This window comes from Nipponia nippon, unplaced genomic scaffold, assembly GCF_047370975.1.
Source record: "Nipponia nippon isolate SJK-2023a ecotype South Korea unplaced genomic scaffold, ASM4737097v1 scaffold_9, whole genome shotgun sequence".
In the NCBI taxonomy this organism is placed as follows: Eukaryota; Metazoa; Chordata; class Aves; order Pelecaniformes; family Threskiornithidae; genus Nipponia; species Nipponia nippon.
Window position 1 is genome coordinate 21,820,636 of NW_028262413.1, and position 25,504 is coordinate 21,846,139.

Sequence of the window (25,504 nt, forward strand, 5' to 3'; positions counted from 1 at the left end):
CCCTTATTTTCACCTCTTGAGTTACTGGTTCAGGAGTGTACATGTGCTTTCCGCTAACTTTTTTGAAAAGTTACACTTAAGAGGAAAAAAAATGCTGTTTTCTTTTCATATATAATAGGGATGGAAACCGTGGAAACTCAGTAGTGTTTTTTCCCACTGTAACAGACTTTTTCTTATTTCTTTTTAGGTGCATTCCTGATTCCTTATTTCCTTACTTTAATTTTTGCTGGAGTGCCACTGTTTCTTTTGGAGTGTTCCCTTGGTCAGTATACATCTATAGGAGGCCTTGGAGTGTGGAAGCTTGCTCCAATGTTCAAAGGTACAGTATGAATTTGGATTACTTTCCATTTGTTTCCAAGTTGCAGAAGTTGCACAAAGTGACAGGGCAAGGATGTTTCTTTATGCCTTCATATTTTTACTTACACCATAATTTTCCACAGAAAACCCTAATTTTCTGAGGTGTAACTGACAACTGTAACTGAGGTGTAACTGACAAAAACACACTAGGATATTATTCATTTGCCATTAAAAATAGCAAGAGTTAGGCATTAGAACCTCAACAAACTTATTTTTGAACTTCAAAAACTTTTATTTTTTGTTAGGAACATTCAAAGACTGTTAAAAATAGCATATTAAACCTAGCAGTAGTTGTCTGAGCAGGTATGGAACTCTGTTCACAGCAATTTGTTAAACATTGTTTCTGTTTGAGGTCACAGAGATTTATATCTCCTGTTGTTCTTTATTGAAATCCAAAAGCCAGACACTTCAAAGATGGCAATTTCATGCTGAATTGCTTAAGACAAGCTCACTCCATACCTAGATTTTTAGCTAATTTGAGGTTTCTAGTTGCTAGATCTAGATCTTAATAGATCTAGATTCTGCATAGACCTACAAACCTCACAAACTGTGCTTTTCACCCTGTAATCCCAAATCCTTTGACACTTAAGAGCGCCTGAGCTGACTTCTGGACCAGCAGAGGAGCAACTTACACATTGAGTTATAAATTACTCCACACATAGGACTAACAATTAGTATAGGGTGAGCTAAAAGTTTGTTTAAAGTGGATTTTGTTCTAGGAAATTTTGTATTGGGAAAACCCAGAGAGACAAAAATGTTTCTCACAGATAAGTATTTTAACTTTGCTTGAGTTACGGCTGTTGGTAGGGGACACAATGCAAAGTACAGACCTTGCTTTGCATTATACTAATTATTTTGAGCACTTCTTCCTATTTAGTGTCATGTGGCAACTGTCACCAGCCTGAATATTTTAAAATACACCTGAAGTCTCCATGTGGAGTAGAAGACAAGGCATTCTCATTGTGAAACCCCTGACATTTCTTTAGTCTGAGATGACATAACAGCATTATACTAAGCATCAAGCACTTTGATCAGTGTACTAAATGGCTAGCTGGTCTTATACTCGATTTGTGTGCATCTGCCAGAAGTTTCTGTGGGACTGCTGTTTCAGAGAATGAGCTGATTTAGCTCTTTTCCCTAGAAGTAAAAAATGCTTGTAAAATCTCAGCAGCAGCAGATGTGACTGCTTACTGCAACACACAGAGAACTGGACGCTAAGATTAAATTTATAGATAACTGAACTATCACCCAAGTTAATGACCTTTTTATAATGGTACTTCTGAAATTTTAACTCAGCTTCTACAAAATTTGGTAAATGATATCTGCCCCATATGTTGTATTTGTCCTTCTGAACTGCAGCTCTTCAACTGATGCTTGTACAGACATTACTGAAAGTTACCTTCTTTTGTATCGTTTTGTTTTCTTTACAGGTGTGGGACTAGCTGCTGCAGTCCTTTCCTTTTGGCTAAATATTTACTACATTGTGATTATTTCATGGGCCATATACTACCTGTATAATTCCTTTACTACTGTAAGTGTGTGTGTTGGAGCGGGGGTTGGAATTGTTTGTCGAATGTAAAGCAGAGTGATATATAGATAGATGATTAATCTGTCTCACTGTAAAGGTGTGAGGTTAACACAAAATGCAGAGAAATCAGTACGATAAGCCATTTCTTACTAGAGGAAAACTGTTTTGTAAAAATCCCTTTTTTTTTTTTTTTTTTTCTCACAAGAAATGTAGAATAGAAAACTGTGAGGAAAACATTCTGTTCCAAGAATGTCAGTGGAGAAACGTAATAATAGGTTATTTGGGAGCCACAGGCTTCTCTTTCTTACTAATGTGTTTAAATTTTCTCATCTTAATCTTCAGAGCCACAGCTCTTTCATCTGTACCCTTTTAGTTTCACTTATTACCTGTCTCTGCCCTTTCATCGCAAGCATGCCTGCTTGCTTCTCTGCTTACCTGCCAGGCAGCCGCAAGTCAGACTCAGGCTTCAGGCTCCTTGTTCTGGCAATGCTAACGAGAGTACCAGTACCCCTTTGCCTTTGAGCCTACAGGCCACTCATTCCCGTGTGAAAAATTCTAGTGTATAACTGATTTTTTTTTTTTCTTCAATAGCAGCCACACAACTGTTAGTTCATTGGGAAATAGTATCATTGCAATGTGTTTTAATAGTGGAGGTGTTTATTAAAGAAATCCCTATGGAATGGAAAGTCTGTGATTCGATTAGCTCTGAACTTCCATTCATTGTTGTTATTTTTGCTTTGATTTCTTTCCTTTTAACTTTGTTTTTATCTGCCTTTTTTTCCCTCAAGGATGATTCATCAGCTGAGTAGGTCTTGTCTGATTTGTGGGTTTTGGCCATCTGAGGAAGCATTCTTACATAAGTCTCAATAATTAATGCATTATTGTCCAATTGTTGTCTCTTCTACAAATTTTGTTCATGCTTGCTTGTCCTCAGCTTTGAAGAGTTGTCCCTTGACCAAATTTTCATTAATTACTGTATGGGAGTGATGTGATCATTTCTTTTTTTGTTATCCTCAGATTTGTTATTGATGTGAAAGGTCAGTCACAGTCTGGAAGTGGCGCACTGGCCCATATTAGATGAATATTGACTTCTAATTCCCTTGAAGTCTCTTATCCTTCTATTTAAAACATGCAATACCCTGATACAACATTTTCTGTGAGAAGATTTTCCAAGATTGCTCATCATTAGAATATCTAAGTTGTATCCAAATGAGATTTGTTCTAATGGATATAATGTGGAAACAGGCTCTGTTTCTCAGAACTTCTGAAAGATAATTTAATGTAATGGACACATGCAGAAAACGCATGTAGAAAATAGAAAGTTTACATTTTTCTAATTGTCCCCTGACCTGAGGGGAAAATGGAAATCTCTGATCAATAACCATCACACCTTTATTACCTCTAGTGCAACAAGAGGTAATGGGACCTCCAGGAGGTCCTTTCTGCTGCCCTTGTTTCTTGTAGCGCTCAATATACCCTCACATGCCGAGAGGTGTATCAGACTCCAAAGCTGATATATTAAAGAAACGAAGAAATATTTTCACATCTGATTCACACAATTGATATGAAGTTAAATAACTTATGTGGCAGACACGCACCCCAGGGAGATCAGTGCACTGCAGAACTCAAAGTATATTAGTTCTCCACTCAACTGTCATTTCTAGGAAAGAGGTAATACCTGAGGTAATGCTTACTTAAGAAGTGTTTGACTGTTTAGGTTTTTCTCTCTCTCTTTCTTAAATAGACTCTTCCTTGGAAACACTGTGAGAACCCATGGAACACTGACCGCTGCTTCTCCAATTATACCTTAGCAAACACCACCAACATGACAAGTGCTGTGGTCGAATTCTGGGAGTAAGCTGATAATTTTTTTCTATCTCATTCCTGTGCATACGCAAGGATCAGCTTGTTATCATTCATATCCTATCTTTTGAATTAGTTGTCAAATGCACCATTCTGTTGGCTTATTCTAGACGCAACATGCACCAAATGACTGATGGATTGGAAAAACCAGGACAAATCCGATGGCCGCTAGCAATTACTCTAGCAATTGCCTGGATTCTGGTGTATTTTTGTATCTGGAAGGGGGTAGGCTGGACTGGAAAGGTAAGATTAAAAAGTACTGTAAATACATTTCAATTAAAAATGCCCATTTTACTCAAATATTCTGAAAATTCTTGAGGTAAGAGGCACTGGGGGTAGTCTTGCTGGAATAGCTCTGTGAAGTATTTAATTTCTATCTTTCTTGAATTGATACAGCACTGTGTTTTTGAAAGAGCTGGCTCCTCTGTAGCTAGCTCTGACCACAGTCTTGGATGTATGTTCACTTAGCGACTTCTTGGCTTTACCAGGTATAAAATTGCCTAAAAATATGTCTGCTTGTCTCTGGGATGCATATTTTAGCTAGTTTGGATAGCAATAGAGTGAGGATGCAGTGTTTTGGCTTCAGTGAGAAGCAAGCATTTATTGCACAGCTGTTGCCGGACTTCTATATGTAAGTAAGTGTTGAAGCTGTATTGCATATAAGAGTTACTCCCTCCTTTCCTTATGCTAAATGAGAGCCATAGGTTGTTCTTACCACGGGCATGCCTGCATGCTGTGCTTCTTGGAGTCTGGCTGGTTTCTGAGTGCAAAACAGAATTTACTAATGAATTAAAGGGAATTATATTATTGACAGACCTTTCTCTAGGAATGAAAGGGCAACAGCATCTGACATTGGCATATACCTCTCCCTCTCCCCAAAATGGCAGGAAGAAATCTTAGGGAAATGAAAAGCCACAGCCATGAGGCCTGGTGGCAACTGAAGGCTTGGGTTATAAGACCTCAGGCCTGGTGTACAGGACTAGGATTTTTTCACACTGAAAGAATGAATTCTTAATTTTTGACAAGGTAGTTGTAACTGTGATCCACTTCCAAGCTGCATGTTGAACATGGCCTAGTTGAGCTCAGACCAAACCATTTCATTTCTCCTGTCTGCAAAGAAGGTGGCAAAAAAGGGCTGACGGTTTCTTTGGAGTCTGACTTCATAGTGTCTTTTTTATAAGGCTTTTGAAAAGGCAAGAGAGTAGGATCCTGTAGGGCCATTCTGTCATAACATAGGTGAGGAGAGAGTGTTAAAAATACAAAAGCATCTGTCTGAGAGCAGGATAATAATCTAACAGACATTGTTCTACAGGATAGGAGTACTAGAACCTTGTGCTTTAGGGAGCACCCGTTGTTGAGTATGAAAAAAGAAAAGCACGAGCCCCTCATGCAAAGATATCCTAGTCCACTAAATTCCACCTTCAGGGAAATCAGCAACAGCCACCTGCCTTGCAGACGTGGTGTTTAGGGAATTCTGCAGTAAGCGCTCCCCTTTCCTCACCAAGCTTTTCCATTTGATAAATGCTTCAGTTTTAAAAGTCAGCCTCAGTTGCTGCTACAGTATTTTTAGGGAGCAAATATTTTCTGAAGTGTTAACAAGCGCAGACCATTCTTCCTTCCACGCTTACAATGTCTTGTTTCTTCACATCAGGTGGTATATTTCTCTGCTACTTATCCCTATGTTATGCTGCTTATCTTGTTCTTCCGTGGTGTAACACTGCCTGGAGCAAAGGAAGGCATTTTATTCTATATAACTCCCAACTTCAGTAAGCTTTCAGACTCTGAGGTAAATATTCAATCCTTGTAAACAAAAGTTTCACTGCTAACTGTTCACCTTTCAGACATATGACCTGCTCCTCAAGTGCAGAAACAGATTTTTTAAAAAATTATTTCCTGCAATCAGGTTTGGCTGGATGCTGCCACACAGATTTTCTTCTCCTATGGTTTGGGTCTTGGTTCACTGATTGCCCTTGGAAGTTACAACCCTTTCCACAATAATGTTTACAGGTAAGCAGATGACTGCACATATTACAATGGCACTTTCCTGTCTCAGCTGGAGCTGGATTCTGTCTTTCTGTGTACTATATCATTGAAATAAAGGGTAGTCTCAAATCTGAGTATTAAATGTTATATCTAACCAGGAATGAGATGTATAACTGCATTTACAGTAATGGGAGAGGCAGTATGACTTGTCCAGCGTGAAATGGAATCCAAACTGTGAAACCCTAAATCATTAAATCTTTCCACAGGAAAAAACTGTGATATACAGATGAACAGTAGCATTGCTTTACCTACTGCTTAATGCACCTTACCTTTATTTCAGGGACTCCATCATAGTGTGCTGCATAAACTCATGCACAAGCATGTTTGCTGGCTTTGTCATCTTCTCCATTGTTGGATTCATGGCTAATGTCACAAAGAGGCCTATCGCAGATGTTGCAGCATCAGGTATCCAATATATTTTTCTCTAAGTTGTTCAGTGGTGTCAGTTATTTTTTGTTTGTACATTATATCCAACTGCTTCATGTAATTGTTCAAAATCCCTCCCTCAAAACATTCCTCAGCTCCCTGTCATTTCAGTCGCGCTTACTGATTGCAAAAGGGAGAGCAGTGTTTCAAACCTTTGAAGGCAGCACCAGCAAAATCATTTCATATCGAGCAGACTGTCTGCCTGCCTGCCTAATGCTCTCAAACCTTTGGTGTGGAGAGTGGTCAGCCAGAGACTCATCTTGGGCTGACGCAATGAATACTAATGAATACTACTTACAGGGAATGCATTTACAAGAGGTGGCAGCACAGTTTGCTGCTTCAGTGCTTAGCTGTGACATCAGATTATGAGCCTCTTGCTACTGAAATTCTTAAAGGCAAACTGAAAGGAGGAATGATGGTCATTATGTTTTTAGAGCATATATTCTCAAATTCAGTTAGGTTTTTAAATTCCTTTTACTGTTTCTTGAGGTTAAGCCCTTTGAGGAAGATCCATTTGGGGCAGATTTTGGATTGTTTAGGAGTCTGGTTAACAGAGTCCCTTGGGAGGCAGTCCTGAAGGGCAAAGGAGTCCAGGAAGGCTGGATGTTATTCAAGAAGGAAGTCTTAAAGACACAGGAGCAGGCCGTCCCCATGTGCTGTAAGATGAGCAGGCGGGGGAGAAGACTGGCCTGGCTGAACAGAGAGCTTTGGCTGGAACTCAGTTAAAAAAGGAGAGCTTACTGCCTTTGGAAGAAGGGGCAGGTGGCTCGGGAGGACTACAAGGATGTTGTGCGGTTATGCAGGGAGAAGATTAGAAAGGCGAAGGCCCAGCTAGAACTTAAACTGGCCACTGCCGTTAAACATAAGAAAAAATGTTTTTACAAATATATCAGCAACAAAAGGAGGGTCAGGGAGAATCTCCATCCTTTGTTGGATGTGGAGGGAAACATTGCCACAAAGGATGAGAAGGCTGAGGTACTTAATGCCTTCTTTGCCTCACTCTAATAGTCAGACTGGTCATCCTCAGGGTTTTCAGGCCCCTGAGCTGGGAGATGGAGATAGGATGCAGAATGAAGCCCCAGTTGTCGAAGAGGGTGGCAGTCACCGGCCTGCTCCTCCACCTGGATGCTCACAAGTCCATGGGTTCAGATGGGATCCACCTGAGGATACTGAGGGAGCTGGCAGAGGAGCTGGCCAAGCCACTCTCCATCATTTTTCAGCAGTCCTGGTCAACCGGGGAGGTCCCAGATGACTGGAAGTTAGCAAATGTGACGCCCCTCTACAAGAAGGGTCAGAAGGAGGACCCAGGGAACTACAGGCCTGTCAGCCTGACCTTGGTGCCGGGAAAGGTCGTGGAGCAGATCATCCTGAGTGCCGTTACGCGGCATGTGCGGGACAACCAGGGTATCAGGCTCAGCCAGCATGGGTTTATGAAAGGGAGGTCCTGCTTCACTAACCTGGTCTCTTTCTATGACAAGGTGACCCGCTTAGTGGATGAGGGGAAGGCTGTGGCTGTTGTCTACTTGGACTTTAGTAAGGCCTTTGACACTGTCTCCCACAGCATTCTCCTGGAGAAGCTGGCTGCTCACGGCTTGGATAAGTGCACTCTGCACTGGGTGTAAAACTGGCTGGACGGCCGAGCTCAGAGAGTGGTGGTGAATGGAGCCAAATCCAGTTGGTGGCCGGTCACGAGTGGTGTTCCCCAGGGCTCAGTACTGGGGCCGGTCCTGTTCAATATCTTCATTGATGATCTGGATTAGGGGATTGAGTGCACCCTCAGTAAGTTTGCAGATGACACCAAGTTGGGTGGAAGTGTCGATCTGCTGGAGGGTAGGAAGGCCCTGCAGAGGGACCTGGACAGGCTGGATCGATGGGCCGGGGCCAACTGTATGAGATTCAACAAGGCTCAGTGCCGAGTCCTGCACTTGGGTCACAACAACCCCATGCAATGCTACAGGCTGGGGGAGGAGTGGCTGGAGAGCTGCCTGGTGGAAAAGGACCTGGGGGTGTTGGTTGACAGCTGCCTGAACATGAGCCAGCAGTGTGCACAGGTGACCAAGAGGGCCAATGGCATCCTGGCTTGTATCAGGAATAGTGTGGCCAGCAGGCCCAGGGAGGTGATAGTGCCCCTGTACTCGGCACTGGTGAGGCCGCACCTCGAGTACTGTGTTCAGTTTTGGGCCCCTCGCTACAAGAAGGACATCGAGGTGCTGGAGCGTGTCCAAAGAAGGGCAACGAAGCTGGTGAAGGGTCTCGAACACAAGTCTTCTGAGGAGCGGCTGAGGGAGCTGGGGTTGTTTAGTCTGGAGAAGAGGAGGCTGAGGGGAAACCTTATTGCTCTCTACGATGACCTGAAAGGAGGTTGTAGCGAGGTGGGGGTCGTTCTCTTCTCTCTAGTAAAAGCAATAGGATGAGAGGAAACAGCCTCAAGCTGCGCCAGGGGAAGTTTAGGTTGGACATTAGGAAAAACTTCTTCACCGAACAGGTGGTCAGGCCCTGGAACAGGCTGCCCAGGGAAGTGGTTGAGTCTCCATCCCTGGAGGTATTTAAAGGACGGATAGACGTGGTGCTTGAGGACATGGTTTAGTGGTGGACTTGGCAGTGATAGGTTAGTCGTTGGACTCAATGATCTTAAGGGTCTTTTCCAACCTTAACGATTCTATGAGTTCTTACCTGTTCAGACCTACAGCTGTCAGCCAATTTTATGGGACCCTTTATTATGAACGTCATTTTACTTAGGGCAGTAAGATGTCCATGGAAGGATTCTGCTATTCTTTGCAATTCCTTGTCTTTCTTCCAGATGAAAAAGCTTAAAGTAGCAGAGCAGATGGTTGCCCTAACCCAGCTGGTGTACCAGATACTCATTTAGCAGTTCTGGCCACAGGGAGGGATCTGATAAGTGAAAGCTTGGTTGGAAGTCGCTGGTGGACAAAATGTGTCTTATTATACTAGCAAACATACCCCATTGATGAAATATTCCCTTAGTTAGAAAAGCAGAGAATTTAAGCCCTAAAAATAATCTTTAATAAACTACACATACAACAAAATTAGCAAAGAAATTATGATGGCATACACTGTTGTCAAAAAAATGCTCTGGAAAGTCAGTGGTGTGTGAAATAAGCTTCTTGGATTTAAGTATTTGATACAGATGTAACTATATTAAGACTACACCTGCAAACAAAACAATATTTTTATATCGTATTAAGCTCCTAAATACATTTTAAGGTACCTAAGATAATAGACTTTTCAAAGATGCACATGACCTCCTGTGCCAGTAATTGCAAAGGATATTTGGAAATCTGACCATTTAATTAAGGCCTATATTTCTCCTAGCAAGCTCAGAAACTGATGCTTTATTTTAGCACCATGAGATATGTTGTTTTGTGATCTTTTATACAGCTTTGTAAAACAAACAGTATTATTAAAAGCTGTAGATGCATTTTGGTGGACTGTGTAACAGAATAAAATTATGAATATATTTATCTTAAGTTTATTTTACTTTTACTACTGCCATTTGCAAGGCATTCCAATCATATCTGCTATTGCTAGCAAATAATTGTTTCAAAATCTGCATTGTATTTACTTTGACAATTCAGGTGTGAAATGCCAATCCTTGCTTCACTGGTTTGAAAGCTATATATGTCCAACCAATTGTCACAGACAGACTTACTTTTAATGAAAACTGAAAAATCAGATACCCCCCTTAGGTGAGGCACACTAATTTTATTTCTGTGATTATTTAGTTTGCTACAGGTTTCCCTCTTAACCTGACATCAGCTGGTTTCCAGCTATGCTATGACAACAAAAAGAGTTCCTTCTTGTTTAACAGGAATTTACATTCTCCTTCACTATGCCTCCATCAGCAGTTAGTAGGAACACAAATGAAAAGGTTTGCCTGTTTACAACTACCTAGTTTATTAAAATGTGTATTTTAAGATAATGAATGGAATGGAATAGCAAATGGGAATACTGTAAATGCTGGAAAGTGTCTTCTCCATTTCTGAGCTGTCTTTGTTTCTCTTCTGAACTACTTGGTGCAAAGCAGAAGATTACAGCTATCAGTAACTACTTGAGAGGGAGAGAAAGCTGATCAGTACCCAAAGATGTAATCCTAGCCAAGGATAACATTCCCTGTCTTTGCTATAGAAAGGTGTCTCTCAGGAGCAGCTTCTGAACTGCATCTAGTATTTTGCTTGGTTGGTTTGGGTTGTTTGTTTGGTTGTTTTTTTTTTTTTTGGGGGGGGGGTCGTTTGTTTTGGTTGGTTCATTTTAAAAGCAAGATACATGCACTGACTTCTTGGTCAGTGAACTCTGATCAAGCTGAAATCCCTGGTCAGATGCTGCATCCATGGCTGAGTCATTCAAATAAATCTAAAACGTATCATCAATAGGAGCAAATAATCACAACACCCCATCAATCACATTGACATTTTCTCTCCTGTTTCTCCTACCAGGGCCTGGACTGGCATTTCTAGCTTATCCAGAAGCAGTGACACAGTTACCAATTTCTCCTTTGTGGGCAATACTGTTCTTCTCCATGTTGCTTATGCTTGGAATTGACAGTCAGGTAAAACTGGTGTAAAAATTAATAACGAAGACACATTTTCTGCAACTGTATGGTACAAGGTTGGCCTCTCTGTGCATTCTGCACTGCCAGCAGTTAGTGGGGCAGAATGGTTTCTGGAATAATCAGATAAATAATAGGAGGTACTAAGGAGAGGAAGGACCAAGAGGTTCAAGGAGCCTGGTATAGTCAAAACCTGATACTAAGACACTTTTGCTTTTTCATGAACTGTTGGAAGTATATACAAACTATGCAGAAAATTTATTCTGCAGACAAAAGGAACTTTCTTTGAAATCTTAGCTGCTCAATTGCAATATTAAAAATACCTTTGCAGTGTTCATCAATGTAGGAGACACTGGGATATGCTTTACAAGATTTAGGTGCCACAAATATTTCTGAAAGGTGACTCCAGAACTTACCACAGGGAGCAAAAAGATGCAGCACGCATTTCATTTTAAGCATATGAATGTGAGGAGCAAATGCAGGAGGCAGTAGGCTCATTACTGAGGACATTCTGCGTCTTAGCGTGTTCTGAAATCAGTTCCCAATGGTAAGGATCAAGCCTTTATTGGTTCAGGCCTTAGCTAAGAGTTATATATGGTATCTTACAACTGGAAATGGATGGGAAGGCACAACCTAGATGTTCTGCAAAACCAAATAAGATATTCTCCAGCGTTACTGTTTAGATTAAATAATTAAATAATGAAATAATTAAGTCATGTAATCATTAAAAAAATGTTTATTGCAAAACGAACAAAAAAGCACACAGAACAAGAAAAAGCACTTTACATGCTAGAAAGGACTATGTCCAACAAAAGCATTCATTAATCAGTAATAATTTTAATACAGACAGCAACTATATTGTAAACATTAAAGAAAGCACCCTGTCTTATTTTGCAAAGCATACTTTGAGGACTTTGTCAGGGAAGTCCCTTCTGTCTGCTGAAATGTTTGGTCGTTCATATGTGACCAATCCTAGGCAGATGTGTTACTCTACTTGCAATCAGTTGCAGTTGTCAAAACAGCACCTCACAGCTATTAGCACAGTATTCATAGCACATAGAGGAATACGAGAATTACTACCTTAGTACTGTACTAGGCCTTCAATAGAGAAAATCTGTCATTTTCTATAAATCCAAATTTGCTTCAGCGTGAACCAAAATAGAAAAAGACCAAGAGGACATTTTATCCTGCAACATGAAAGGAAGCTGAAAATTTATGTTTTCTATTTCTTTGTTTTTCAGTAAGCTTCAGGCTTGACATTAAAACCTATTGCTCAGTCTGGGGGGAAACTACTGTGAAATTAATTGGGTCAAAAATATTCTTGAAAGAACTTGTCTCTAGGCAACTAACAGCTGAGGAAGGTAGTCTGATATTATTAAAAAGAATATGTACCTACAGGCTCTCATGCTTTCTCATTTTCTGTCTATCAGTGAAACATTTCATATGCTGTAATTTATAGGAACTGTAACTATTGGTTAAATTCTGATTGCACTGCTGGAAATTAATAAAACTTTACATACCTTCTGTTTTTCATTATTTCAGCCATCATAATGGTAACATTTATTTTGAATATATACATACAGAAAAAATCTGAAGTATGGCCATGCTTTCCATTTGGAGGACCATATCCGCAGCAAAAATCTTTTCTGGGGATACAAGAAGTATTTGATTTATTACACATGAGAATCAATGTTGTGTCTTTAACCTTCACCCTGAAGCACTAATCTGATTAGACTTTTTGTGTCTATTGGCTTTCATGTATGTGAGTAAATCACAGAAAGGAGAAATGTAAGTTTTCAAAGGATCTAGGGGTCAAAGCCTTCAACTGTAGGTGCATTGTTTTCTAGCACAAGAATGAGCACTTCGTGTTCATAAAATGCATGCTGTAGTTCATAGTTTGGAATTTTGAGTGGCTTTCTAGCTGGAAATCTTTTTGCACGGATCTTTTTAGACAGAAACAAGGATATTTAGAAGCACTGCTTCCACTGAAGTCAAGTGAATTTTCATTTATCATTAATGGATGCAGCCTTAGGCCAGTGATGAGTGCTATTGAAAACTCCTCCCCTAAATGTAATCCTGCTGTTGTAGTGCATTGCATTGTATTTTATTTCTAACTTTACTTGCAGTTCTGCACTGTGGAAGGATTCATAACAGCTTTGGTGGATGAATTTCCGAAGTTACTGCGCAATCGAAGAGAAATCTTCATTGCTGTTGTATGCATTGTTTCCTATCTGATAGGGCTGTCCAATATTACTCAGGTATGTTCTGTAGAAGAGTACGATCTTATGTCTGACATATAGCATCTGTTTTATTTCCCCCTTTCCCTGCCCCAACCAGGAATCATTGCAAACCATTGAAGTGGCAGGGATCTATCATCAACACTATCTAAAGACTTCAGGCAGCAGACATGAACTTGTAAGTGTAAAAATGCCTGTAGTCTGTGGATGCAGTGAGGCCTACTTCATGGTTCAGGTGACAAGAAAATACACAGCTCCTCAATCTGTCTTACGGTCCAAGAAGTGGTAGCTAGGGATGTTCTCCATTGCTTCCTGTGATCTACTAGGTTGCAAACTATTTCAGGGAAATGATTGAATTATTGAAGAAAAAGGACTAAAGTGAAAACAAACCAGTTAACTGAATTCTAGCAGTAATCTAATTTTTGACAGCATTGACCTCAAGCATTACAAGACTTTAACCTGTTAACTTTAATTAATTTACATTAATATGTCCCTAACCTATGTGCCACTGTTAGTTTGTAGCGTGCATTTTAATCTATCTTGAAATTGGAGTCCTTACTATTTATTTTAACACTTCCTTCTTATATGTTTTAGGGTGGAATCTATGTGTTTAAGCTTTTTGACTACTACTCTGCCAGTGGAATGAGTCTCTTGTTCCTTGTATTCTTTGAGTGCATCTCGATATCCTGGTGCTACGGTAAACAATGTGTTTTTACTTTTTCCATAAGTTTTGCACATCATAAGGATACTGATTTGTTCTTTTGTGTGTGCACGTGCTGAAGGTGGAACTGAAATTGGCCTTGTTTTATATGCATATCATTCCACTGAGGACTCAAAGTTGCCTTGTGGAAGGTACTTCTGCCTCTTTTAAACACGCCACGTATAAGCCTGGAAGTCATTAGATGCTAAGTGTTTCAGGAATGCTAAGTAGGTGACATCTCCCTCTTTTTTTCCCATCCCCCTCCTTTGGAAAGCCTGGATCTTCAGAGGTGTTAGGTACTGCTGTTCTCAACATAATGACTTAGGTCATTTGGAACTCGTGATGTTTCATTTCCAGAAATGACTCTGTCACTCTAGGATCTTGCAGTGAGAGCTAGGCTCCTTGGTCAGTTATATCTTGCATAATTGCCCTAAAATACCCAGAAGCCTGGACTGACAAGCTCTGGGTATAAAGATTAATGAATATGTGTCATATTCCTGGCAGAGTATTTGTGCATTTGGCCTTAGTTCTGTGTTAGCTAGTCCAAGGACCTACTCCCATGATTACTAAGGCACTTCAGCTTATATTATAAAACTGATCCAGAGCTAGATAACTGGAGTCTTTCTGCTGTCATTTAATGGGCATAAGAGGATGGAACAGCATTTTATAGGGGAGATACTGCGCATGAATCCAGCAAATGCGAATGGAAAAATACACCAGCTAACTAATGAAGAAATAAAATACGAAGTTATAAATACTATGATAGACATACCTTTTATAAGGTGATGGAGTGCTGGTAGGTAACAGCAGCAGCAGAAGGGCCAGTCTTTGATTTCATATGCAGTTCTGCATGTATATGGTGTGCATATATCCACACAGAGTGAAGCTGGTTAACGTTAAGATGGATTTTTTTTTTTTTAATTTCATTTGTAAAATATCATTCTAAATCTCTCATTCTAATAAGACTTAGAGTTGAAGTTAACCAAGGGCGATTTATTGCATCTGACCTTCAGATGTACAGACTTCCTTAGCCTTTGCATGGGAATAAGTTTGCTGGTCACTAATTAATTAATTATGATGCGGAAGAATGAGAACAAGTGATTCTTGGTGCTTCTGAGTTTCCACATTTCTTTCCCATTCAGATAGGTGAAAAGTTATGTTGGGGTCTGTATAAAGCTTCCAGATATACCTCATCATTTATGACAGTGTCTCTCAAAACCACTGAGCTTTTAATTGAATCAATTATCTGATATGTTTCTATACTGTTTCTTATTTCTATATTTAGGTGTTAATAGATTTTATGACAACATCCAAGAGATGGTGGGATACAGACCCTGCATCTGGTGGAAACTCTGCTGGTCATTTTTCACACCTATCATTGTGGCAGTAAGGAACAAACTTTTATTATATGATTCAAAGGATGTAAATGAGGCGGACTATGTACTACAGCATTGTCATTTCCACCCCCACAGGTTCATGTTAACTCTGATCTCATTCCTTTTCTAAGGATTTGAGCAATTCCATTGAAGGCAGTAGGCAAAAACCAGTGTCATTAGAGGAAGCCTGTGCCCTAAGAAGCCTTGTGCAATCTCAAGATTTGTAGTAGTCCTCTGGAAATGGTAACTAGTCAAGAGTTTGATTGCCAGAGATAGAAAACTGTAAGAAACAAATTTTCACCATTTCTTGTATTCTTAGATGAAATTTAGCAATCTCTCCAAAGTCTAAATTTTCCGTATACACAAAAATGCCCACATTTTGTAAACTGAATTCCTTCACAGGCACTATTCTGGTAACAGACTAGGATTATAAACTGATGTTCTTCTCTCATGGGATTCTGTGGAATATATTATCCAGTTTATAATACAACGCTACTGTTTTTTTCTGGCAAACCTTGGAAGGATTTTGTGCACTGGAAACCACAGTACAGTCTTTTCCTGAATCTAAACTTTATCCAGTTAAGCCCATACAGTATATTTTGAAATAATAAGCAAAGAAACGTAAATTTACTACACATAATGTAGTCAACCCAGATACAATATAAAAAAACTGTAACCAAGTAGACACTATTACACATAACACAATACTTCTCACTCACTGGTATTTCTCTGATATTCCCATATTAGCCCAAGGACATAGAAAAGCAAAGAGCACTAGAGAGAGGCACAGGAATGTGTTTATATTGAGGGTTCCTTGATTCATCTCTGCTCACATGAAGGCAACTTTCATTTTTCTGAAAACAAGTGTTCAGGAAGGCATAAAAATGCATTTTGTTTATTTTAGTGGTATAGTAGGAAGATGACCAATATTGTATGTAAAACTTACCAGATTTCTCCTGTCTTGTAAAGTCTTCAACAGAATTTGTTGTCCAGTGCGAGTTCACAGGTGGTGATGATGTGCTAACAAAATCCACCACTCTGCGTTCTCCTCTCTGGGAATATGTTCTGCACAAGGCCTGAACCTGGGATCAGAATGAGCTTCCTTCTTTGCTGGTTCAGTTTAGCAGGTTTCCGTTATGCAGGCGGTTGTACACATTTGAAACAGGCCAGGATAGAAGTCTTCCTTGGGAACTTAAAGGAAAAAATACCATGTTTGAAGGCCATCTGTGTGAAAACAACACAAAAGCAACCCACAAGTGCTGCTGATCAATGGTACAGTGCACATGTGTACGCAGGTATTATTCTCCAGGACCCCCATCTTTCCCAATAGCCCCCTTCCCTCTGATTTTGTGCAGGTTATCTCAGGACTCTACTAGTACCAGTGGATTCCCCGTACCAGCATACCTAGATAAACTGAGATGCAGGTTATGTATGTGAAAAATATAGTGTTAACTTGAAACATTAAGATTAATTTTGGTAAGAAGCTTCTTGGGAAACTATCTCCTCATCTCTCGTTATTGAAAAACTCAAAGTGGTTTTTGAATTTCATATGAGAAGTTCTGTTATAGAGACAAATCTGTAGCCACTGAACCGCAGGTTCCATTCTGACTGCCCTCATTTTCCATTATCCATTTGTTCAGAGGATCTGAACAATATCAAAGCCTCTGGGCCAAGCACTCTTAGGTAGTGATATTAGAGAGGTCAGTGCAGAGCCAGGCTTCAAAGAACATTTCTTATTCAGAGCCTCTAGGATTCTGTTGCTGACCAGTACAGTAGAGCTGTACCGATACTATTATTCCAATAAATTAGTGGAAACAAACAAACAACTTCACAACTGCAGAATTACAGTTCAGTTATTTACATGTTCCCACACTAGAGATTAAGATAGCAGGGAATCAGTCAGGCTGACATTTCTCTGTTTTCTGCAACCTCCATCTGTAAGACTGGCCCGCAGGCCCCATCTAGAAGCTAGTGCCCTGCTCCCATCACCAGAGACCGAAGGAACCCTTTTCTCCTTGCCTGGATGTGAAGGCAGGCTTGAGGTCCAACTCAATCCAGAAAAACTCTTGAACACAGAACACTCTGGAAATCTCCTCCAATTCTTCTTTTCTGCTGTATTTTGTAGGGAGTATTTATCTTCAGTGCTGTCCAAATGACTCCTCTCACAATGGGAAGTTACGTTTTCCCAAAATGGGGCCAAGGGGTTGGCTGGTTCATGGCTTTGTCTTCTATGGTGCTGATACCGGGCTACATGGCATATATGTTTCTAACCCTGAAAGGCTCCTTAAAACAGGTAAGTCTCTCTTTTTCCTTACCGCATGATTTCATCCTGCGAGACCTGTGCACACTGATAAAAAATTGCTGGGCAGCTATTTTCTACTATATCTTTCCTCTGGCCTCACTTGCTTAGCCCACTTATTTTGCATTGAGCTGAAAAACATAAAAACAAGTACCAAACAGACAGAAGACAAGACAGTGTCTGTACCATCTGTTGTTAAACATCATTCAACGCATTAAATGTGGTCCTTATCTCTGGGCTTTGACAGTTGCAGACGCTTTGCATCCCAGCTCCTTACACCTAAAAAACACAGTAGCAGTTTACAAAATATGTAAATTTGTCCTTATTAACGCAAGACACACTGTCATGTATCAAGGCAGGTGATGCTCTAAGGAACTGGAATCAAACTCTTAGTACTAAACCCACATAACTCTTGGTTTGCATGAGTCTGCTCACAGTGACCCTATTTAGCATCTCCCTGCAACGTGATCGAAGATTTGAGCTCCTGTTCTGCATTACACCTGTTCTAAGTTACAACGGCTGCCTTGTTCTGCTGCAGCTGAGAGAAAGTACATGTCAAACCTTGTACCATATTTTATGATTACACTGCACTTCCCTTTAGTCTTTATTTAAGGGATTTCTATGAGCAGTTACTTCATGAAGAACGTTACAGACCTTTTTCTCATTGCACTGTGCTCTTAGCCTCTCTGATTCCTTATTCCATTTGTTAAAAGGAGATGACACTTCCCATGTGAGAGAGGCGCTGTATGGCTTAAATCTGCTTTCAGGTCCTCAGAGAAATGCTGCTAAAGGAGCATGAAATGTTAATAAGGTTATTGACCAGTACACTGTTTAGTAATCACATACAATTGCCGTACTTAATTTTTTGTAATCTGAGTGCCTCTTCAGTTTTCCCTGTGCAGCCAATAATCTCATTCTGTGCATAACAGACACTTCTTCGGCACAAGTACTGAAACACACATCTCTGTCCTCTATGATTGTGGGAACCAAAGATTGTCAAAATGAATTTGTCAGAATTTCTGGAATATTCTGAAATCAGCTGACAGAGCCATCTTTGCAAAGGGACAGATGATGTTAAGCAGAATTGACAAGTAATGCCTCATGAATTGCTTAGATCTTGATCCAAATATTTGTCTTCAGCAAATTTTAAACGACTCAGTGATGCTTCAAAGAAGTCTACAAAAACTTTGTTTGCCCCCCCCCCCGCCCCCCCGCCTTGTTCTTAGCCCCTGTGTTTTGAATATCTTTCCCTTGGTCTTATGGAAACATTTACATGCAATTGGAGAATTGTTGCTCTAAAATATAGCTCTTCTTGATCAGAGCCATATAAGACCACAGTAAAATCTCCTCATCTCAGTCTTGCTGTGGATTGTCTCATTTTTGAAAGCATTGACCAATGATCATTAGATAATAGGAGGACCCTACACCACTCACAGGCTTTGACAATGAAAACTGGTTCTCTTTCTCGATATGAACGCAAGCTAGGCAGACAAGCTTCATGAATGGAGAACACAAAAGGACTAGGAAAGACAGAATAGAAATAAAACAATCTTAAATACAAGTCTACTTTACCTGTTGTATCCTTGGAGGTAGTAACTCCCAGAAGCTGCAGCCAATACTCTGGAGTCCCTTCTGCTGCCTGGGGAGGGTCACCATCACGTCTGAGATCCAGCTTTGAGTCCCTGCTGCCCACTGCAAACTTGCAGCCTCTGTGCTTGACCTGTGGGCTCGCAGCAGAGTCTCTCCTCACCTGCCCCACGCTGCAGTCTCTCCTCATTTCTTTTCCCTAGGCATGCTCAGTTGTTAATGTCTGGTGGCATCCACCATTTTGCCTGTGGTCTTTCAACTCCTATTGTCATGGTCAGAACACAGCTAAAGCTATTTTTAGTATATGTGACTTACTGCCTTTGTGGTCCCTTGGAAGATAGACAGGATTTTTCATCTTAGCTCTAATGCCTAGACAGAATTGTTTAGGATTACCTTTAAAAGAAAAAAAAGTAAGCTTAGAAACATTTTTTTGACTGTCGCACATTGTTCTTTAAACAGCGCATCCAAGTAATGATTCAGCCAAGTGAAGACATCACTCATCCTGAAAACGGGCCAGACCAGGCCCAACAGAGCAACTCTGCAAACAAAGAAGCCTACATCTAAACTTCTGTATTGTAAAAGTACCAATACTGCTCCAGAAAAACAAAAAATATGGTTGAATATGACCACAAATTTATGTCTGAGAATATAATTACCTACCTCTAGTGGCAAAAAAAAAAAAAAAAAAAAGAAAAAAAAAAGAAAAAAGGTCATCTCCACTATAAGGGAATCGCCATGGGTATGATAGAACCATTGCGCGAGCTCAGATGTTGACGGTGTTTTGTGTTCTCTGGCAATCCACAGACTGTTAATGTTTTTATCCTTTCACAATAATGGTTGCATATCTTGGAATTTGTAAATTGATGTGCCAAGACCTTTTTAATCTACCTTTTAGCACGACTATTTGAAGTTTTGTGCTGCTGATTTTTAGTAGTTTATCAATATTTCTTACCGCTGAATCCCAAGACTGTTATTTCTGACTTTGCAGGAGTAAAATTAAGTTTGGAATTATTTTGTACGAAAGAATGACTATTTTGTAAACAAATGATTTCCAGTGAAAAAGTCTGCCCTTAAAATTTGCTCCAGTTGAGGCCATTTGAGGGGGAAGAGACTTCAGTTAACAGTAGACACAGCCTTTATAAACGTTCCTAGTGCAAATTAAGTTATATGGCTATTTATGGCAATACAGCATAGAATGGCTGTAAATGCTATCTGTACTTAGCCTTTCAGGACAACTTTCAAACAAGATCGTACATTTCTTTAAAAATATATATACTATTTCTTATAAAAAGAACATATCTTTGTGAATCAATACTAAATGAATCACAGATGTTAGAGGCAAAAATATGACTTCTAACTTTTTTAGCAAAATAAGAAGTAATATCCAAGACCTCTTAAAGGTTCCCAGGAGAAAAAGAAATACAAAGTATTTGCAATTCAGACTCCGAATACTTGAGCTTTTATTATGCTGTTGTTATTCTACTGTTATTGCATTGCCACCAAAATAGAAACCAAAACAATGGCTTAAAGATTGAAGCTTATCCTTGTAATTCTAATTTAGGGTTTAATTCACAATTGTTCTTTTTAATCCGTTAAAGGACTTTAACAGTTTCTAATAAGCAAATTATAAAATATGGATCGTTAGCACTTTGAAAACAGTTTTATTTTTATTTACATATTATTTGTGGTGATGAAGGCATGAGGGAAAGCTATTTCAATAATATAAAAAAATCTCCACTCTGGGCTCGGTCTGCATTTGCCACATAGCTAGAAGCCCCGTTCAGCTCATGGAAGTTTTTCCTTCTGTGGAAAATGCATTGGTTAGCCCTGTATGGTATTTCTCGTTTGGCAGCTATATGACAGACACAAAGGATTATGGAAAATGCAGTAGTTGATGTTTGATTGTAAATGACTGTGACAGAACTGTGCAATGAAACATGCTTTTCAGCAAATTTTTGTGCAACGTACAATGTTAGATAGCACAATTTATGTAGAACTACTACGTGAAAAACATGTTAACTGTGAATGTTGGGTTTTTCATTGTTTTTGTCTGAAGGTGACAAACACGTTCTTGCAATAAGGTATTATTCTCAGAATGTCAAGCACATTATTGTAGAAATAATATATATAATACACATGTATTTCAAACTACATCATAAAATCTCAGAGTATGTTTGGTAGATTCTAAACTGTTTCATACATAGATCAATTGTAAAATATTATGAGATCTAAGCTACATCCTAAATGGCTATAGCTGAAATGCAAAAGTCCTGTAAGTCTTTGGGATTTAGAGGAAAACCATACATCCTACACAAACATTATACATGATACATACACATTATACTTGTGAATTTCATTAGACTAAGGATAAAAATTCCAACTTTCTCTTTATTGTTTAATGTAATCAAGTCCCATGTTGTTCTAAGAAAAATGCAGTATTTAATGTTTGATTGTAAACAATTATGACAGATGTTTGACAGACCTGCTCTTTAGCAAAAAGCTGTACAAACGTATCATATAGCACAAAATAGTGTTGTAGAACTACTGTGTGTAAACTGTGAATAGCTGTATCTTTTTTGTAGTACTTGCCCTGAAAAAAAGATTATTGTATGATCATATATGCTTTTTGCAATAAGGAAATATCTGAACACCAAGCAAATCTATCTCTATATAAAAATATATATGTAATATATACATATTCAAAAATATATACAGAGCCTGTTTAAAAGAGTACAGTATTATTTAGTAAATTGCAACCTGTTCTATGGACCAAATGTAAAATATTTATAAATTAAGATGCATTTTAAATGTCTATAAATGGTGTCATAATTAAAGCACGATTGTTATGTAAGTTTCCAAGAGTTTAGAGGAAAAAGAATAAAGGTTATATTATACATTAAATTCAAAATTTTGCAGTCTTGTCTTTCATTGGACAAACCCAACGTGTTATTTTCCACGAAGCAAGTTCTAAATGCCTCATATATTTTTTATATATATATAAAAAATATATTCTTTAAATATGCTCTGTCACACTTGTGATATGTATAATTAATCCATAATGCTATTTCTATAACGTAGTCGGTATGTGCATCCATTATACAGGAGGCTTTTAAGCCTTTTAAGGTGACAGTTGATAGCCCTACCTGGTATCCTGCTGCTTTAATACTCCTGTAGGAAGATGGCAGACCAGGACATCTGAGCAGCCCTAGAAAAAAGCCTGGATTTTAAAATAAGTGTTCCTCAGGTACGTTTCTGCTGATACTTTGGGGTGTGAACTGCAGCACCTGAAGCCACTGATTTCTAAGCTGTTACTGAGGAGCATACCATCCCAGGCTGAAGCCAATGGGCTGGTGAAACACTGGCCTTATACTAAATGGACAGACGATACATTTCTACAAAAAATCATTGTTCTCTCAATCAGCTGCCATTGAAGTATGAGAAGATGTCAAGCAAGTTGCACAACAGTCTGCCTTACATGTGCGTCTATGCAATACTGCTGAGGAGCAGAATGCTCCTATGCTCTGAATTTAATTATCTAACTATAAAATTGGAGCAGGACATCATGCTGGGAAAGAGTCTAAGCAATTTAGAGAACATGATTAGAATTGAAAATGCTCCTGATAGAAGTGTCTAAAATCATAGACTTCAAATTCAAAATGCTGACCTTAGAAAGGAGCGCTCAAATGTGCAAGTACAAGGCGAGGGCAGATCTTTCTTCTGCTTTTAGAGAAGGCCGGGGAGGAAGGGCAGGAGCATGTAGGGAAGATCACAGATTGTTCTGGAAATAGGGGAAAGAGCAACTTTGATGCTTTTGAAATACAGAGGAAAAATTAAACCATCTGTAATGTTTGGTTCATGGGCATTATGTACCATATTCATGGCCTGCTGCTTTCACAATATATTGTAAGAAAAAGGATGAGAGTTGCATCTGAAAGAAGTGGACACGTTGTTTAGTGCTGGGTGGCTGGCCAGCTGGCAGTGCAAGGGGCAAAGGATGGCTGAGGAGAAGAACCTAGTTGAAGGATATTGTGTTAGTGCTGTGATATTTCCATGTTCTCCTGGAGGAATTTTCTCTTGCTGTGCTGCAGAAATCCCGACAGCAATTCAACAAGAAAAATGCAAATAAGGTCACTTCTTCCCTACAGGACTGCAGGATGCCTGGAGAGAAATCCGTGTCCTTGCTCGTCAGGAGTATTAGTTCAGCTACATGTGCTGTTATTCCAAAATAACACTATGTTGCTTTTGGGTTTTTTTGTTTGTTTTAAGCCTGATTATTTCTGTTTTGTTCTGCTCAAGCCACAATAGCATCAATAGCATTACAATTAACCATTAAAATTACTCAGCTCCCACTGTCGGCTGGTTCTTGAGGGACTGGGTTATAACCCCAAAGCATGGCTATGCATTCAGGTGCAGCCAATGTCAGGCTTACCTTAGCCTGGAAGCAAGCCCAGGGTGGCATCTCCTGCCTGTCAACACCCCTTCATAGCTCTAACCGCATTTGGCAACTACCACTGAACCCAGCTGGGAGCAGCAAAAGTGAGTTGCACTAAAACATTTGGACATTCACGTCTTGGACCCTTACACTTCAGGAAAGATTCCCAATGAAGAGGAGACTGAAGTCTGTTGTACAGCGCCCTGCAAACGCAACCAGACATGATGAGGAAAGCAACAACATAAAAGGCTTATTTCCCAGGAATCTGAACTGATCAACTCAGAGCTAAGTGTGAGCTGCAGCAGCTGTGAAGCAGCTGTAGCTGCTACTCTTACCTTAGTGTTTGTGAGCCTGCCAAACTACTACAAATTAACCAGTTTCACCACTCACTCATCAGAGCAAGAAGAAAGATGCCAGGCTTTCTATTCTAAAGGGTCTTTTTACTTCCCCCCGCCCTTCTTTCTCAGCTTGTCAGACTGCTTAGGATCATCGGTTGGAGGACAACAACAACAATAACCACCAAACCAAAACCACCTACCCCCAAAAAACCTCAAACACACACACCCCCCCACCCCCCACATGCTCTCTTTCTATATATGGCCAGTTAGTTCTACTGTCTAGAGATGGCTCTCAAGGTACAGTGGAAACTTCTGCCCTACCTTCTGATCATTGCCTGTATCTTCACTACTTCTTCCTCTCTTCTCCTGGTAGCCACAGTGACTGTGGAGCAGCTGTGACAGGGGCAGGTGTAACTCACTTCTCCTCCAGGCAGCAGCTCTTCAGCACATGCATGGCTAGGAAGTGATGACAAGGAAAAAGAACAGCAGTCAAGATTATCTTCATGACAAGTGGCGCTGACTGAATAGAAAGATGTTTAAAATAAAACAGATAAGAGTGGGGTGGAAAGGAGGGGTTTACCAACATACAGTTTTTTCCCGGTTTTTTTCCAGTCTAAATATGCCTTACTTCCTCTCTTCTTCCTATGAAGTTAAAAAAAAAAAAAAAAAAAAAAAAGGATCAGTGCACAAAGGGGAATTAAACAGGGTAAAGTGAAACATAATATTAGTCCCTCCACAGAGCTTAGTCTTCTTATGAAGCTGATATAAGTATTGCCATTTCTCATTCCTACCTCTACAAGTCGAGGCCAGTCAATAATTCTGCCACTCTTTGCTGCTGACAATTTCTGGACAATGAGCAATTTTCCTCTATTTTCACAGAAATCCAATTAATTTTTTAGGGCTACAGAGTTGTATTGTTGTGTTTTGTTCTATTCTTCTGACCAAACACATAAGTCATTATTAACTCAAGCAGCCCTGCAGCTCAAGAGCTCACTGTACAAATGTCCTTCAGCAGGTAGTGACAGCAGAGGGAACCAATAACCCCCAGTTGCCAGCCCCCGTGCACAGGGGTAGATATGGTTGCACACGTACAAGTGCATTCATTCAAGCCTTGCCCTCTATTTTAAAATTTATGAATTGGTGGGGGAGAACTTACTTACACTATTTTGCAACTTAACATCTGAATTTTTTTTTCCCCGGGTTTGTAAATGGTCTCACATTAAAATCAGTGGTAAATATTCAGTTATTCTTTCTGCATATCAAACAGGCTGAAGTAATCTGGTGAGTTATTTGTGAGTCATAAGTACATGGTGCTAAATGTGTCCAACACTGCCTAAGAGAAGGACAGGATTGATCAGGCATTGTCACAAGGATAAAAATTAATGCATTTTGCCAGTAATATTGGAATAGCTGCCTTACATGTGTTTGGCGATAAGTAGCTGAGAGGTGTTTATAAACATTTTAAAGTAACAGTGAGTAGAAAATAGCCAAAATGTACACATTAAATTTGTGTCTGGAGTCTCCTCTACACTTTACCAAACTGATTACCCACTTAGTGCTGGAAGGTGAATCAAATTGAATGGAAAAAGTCACTGCCTTATTACATTACAGCAATGCAATTTCTGTTCGTTATAATTATTCTAGAGCAACCTGGGAACATCAAACAAGTTCAACATAAAAAAGAGGCTAGTTTTAGTCTACAGAAAGCTTTTCTAGACATCACCGGCACTATCATTTACTGACATTACCAT

At 39.6% G+C, this 25,504-nt stretch overlaps 1 protein-coding gene across 3 annotated transcripts in view; it reads left to right on the forward strand.

Moving 5' to 3' along the window:
• The window catches only part of SLC6A1 (solute carrier family 6 member 1), a 65,103-nt gene extending 44,508 nt beyond the window's left edge, over positions 1-20,595 (forward strand). For all 3 annotated transcript variants that reach the window (XM_087743032.1, XM_087743031.1, XM_087743033.1), the window contains 13 exons: positions 188-319; positions 1,788-1,888; positions 3,630-3,739; positions 3,859-3,991; positions 5,400-5,534; positions 5,652-5,755; positions 6,072-6,196; positions 10,672-10,784; positions 12,911-13,042; positions 13,616-13,718; positions 15,007-15,107; positions 17,223-17,390; positions 19,443-20,595. In XM_087743032.1, the coding sequence (XP_087599158.1) occupies positions 188-319; positions 1,788-1,888; positions 3,630-3,739; positions 3,859-3,991; positions 5,400-5,534; positions 5,652-5,755; positions 6,072-6,196; positions 10,672-10,784; positions 12,911-13,042; positions 13,616-13,718; positions 15,007-15,107; positions 17,223-17,390; positions 19,443-19,547 (1,562 nt within the window). In that variant the 3' untranslated portion in view covers positions 19,548-20,595. The remainder of the gene's footprint in view (positions 1-187; positions 320-1,787; positions 1,889-3,629; positions 3,740-3,858; positions 3,992-5,399; positions 5,535-5,651; positions 5,756-6,071; positions 6,197-10,671; positions 10,785-12,910; positions 13,043-13,615; positions 13,719-15,006; positions 15,108-17,222; positions 17,391-19,442) is intronic.
• Positions 20,596-25,504: the final 4,909 nt, after the last annotated feature.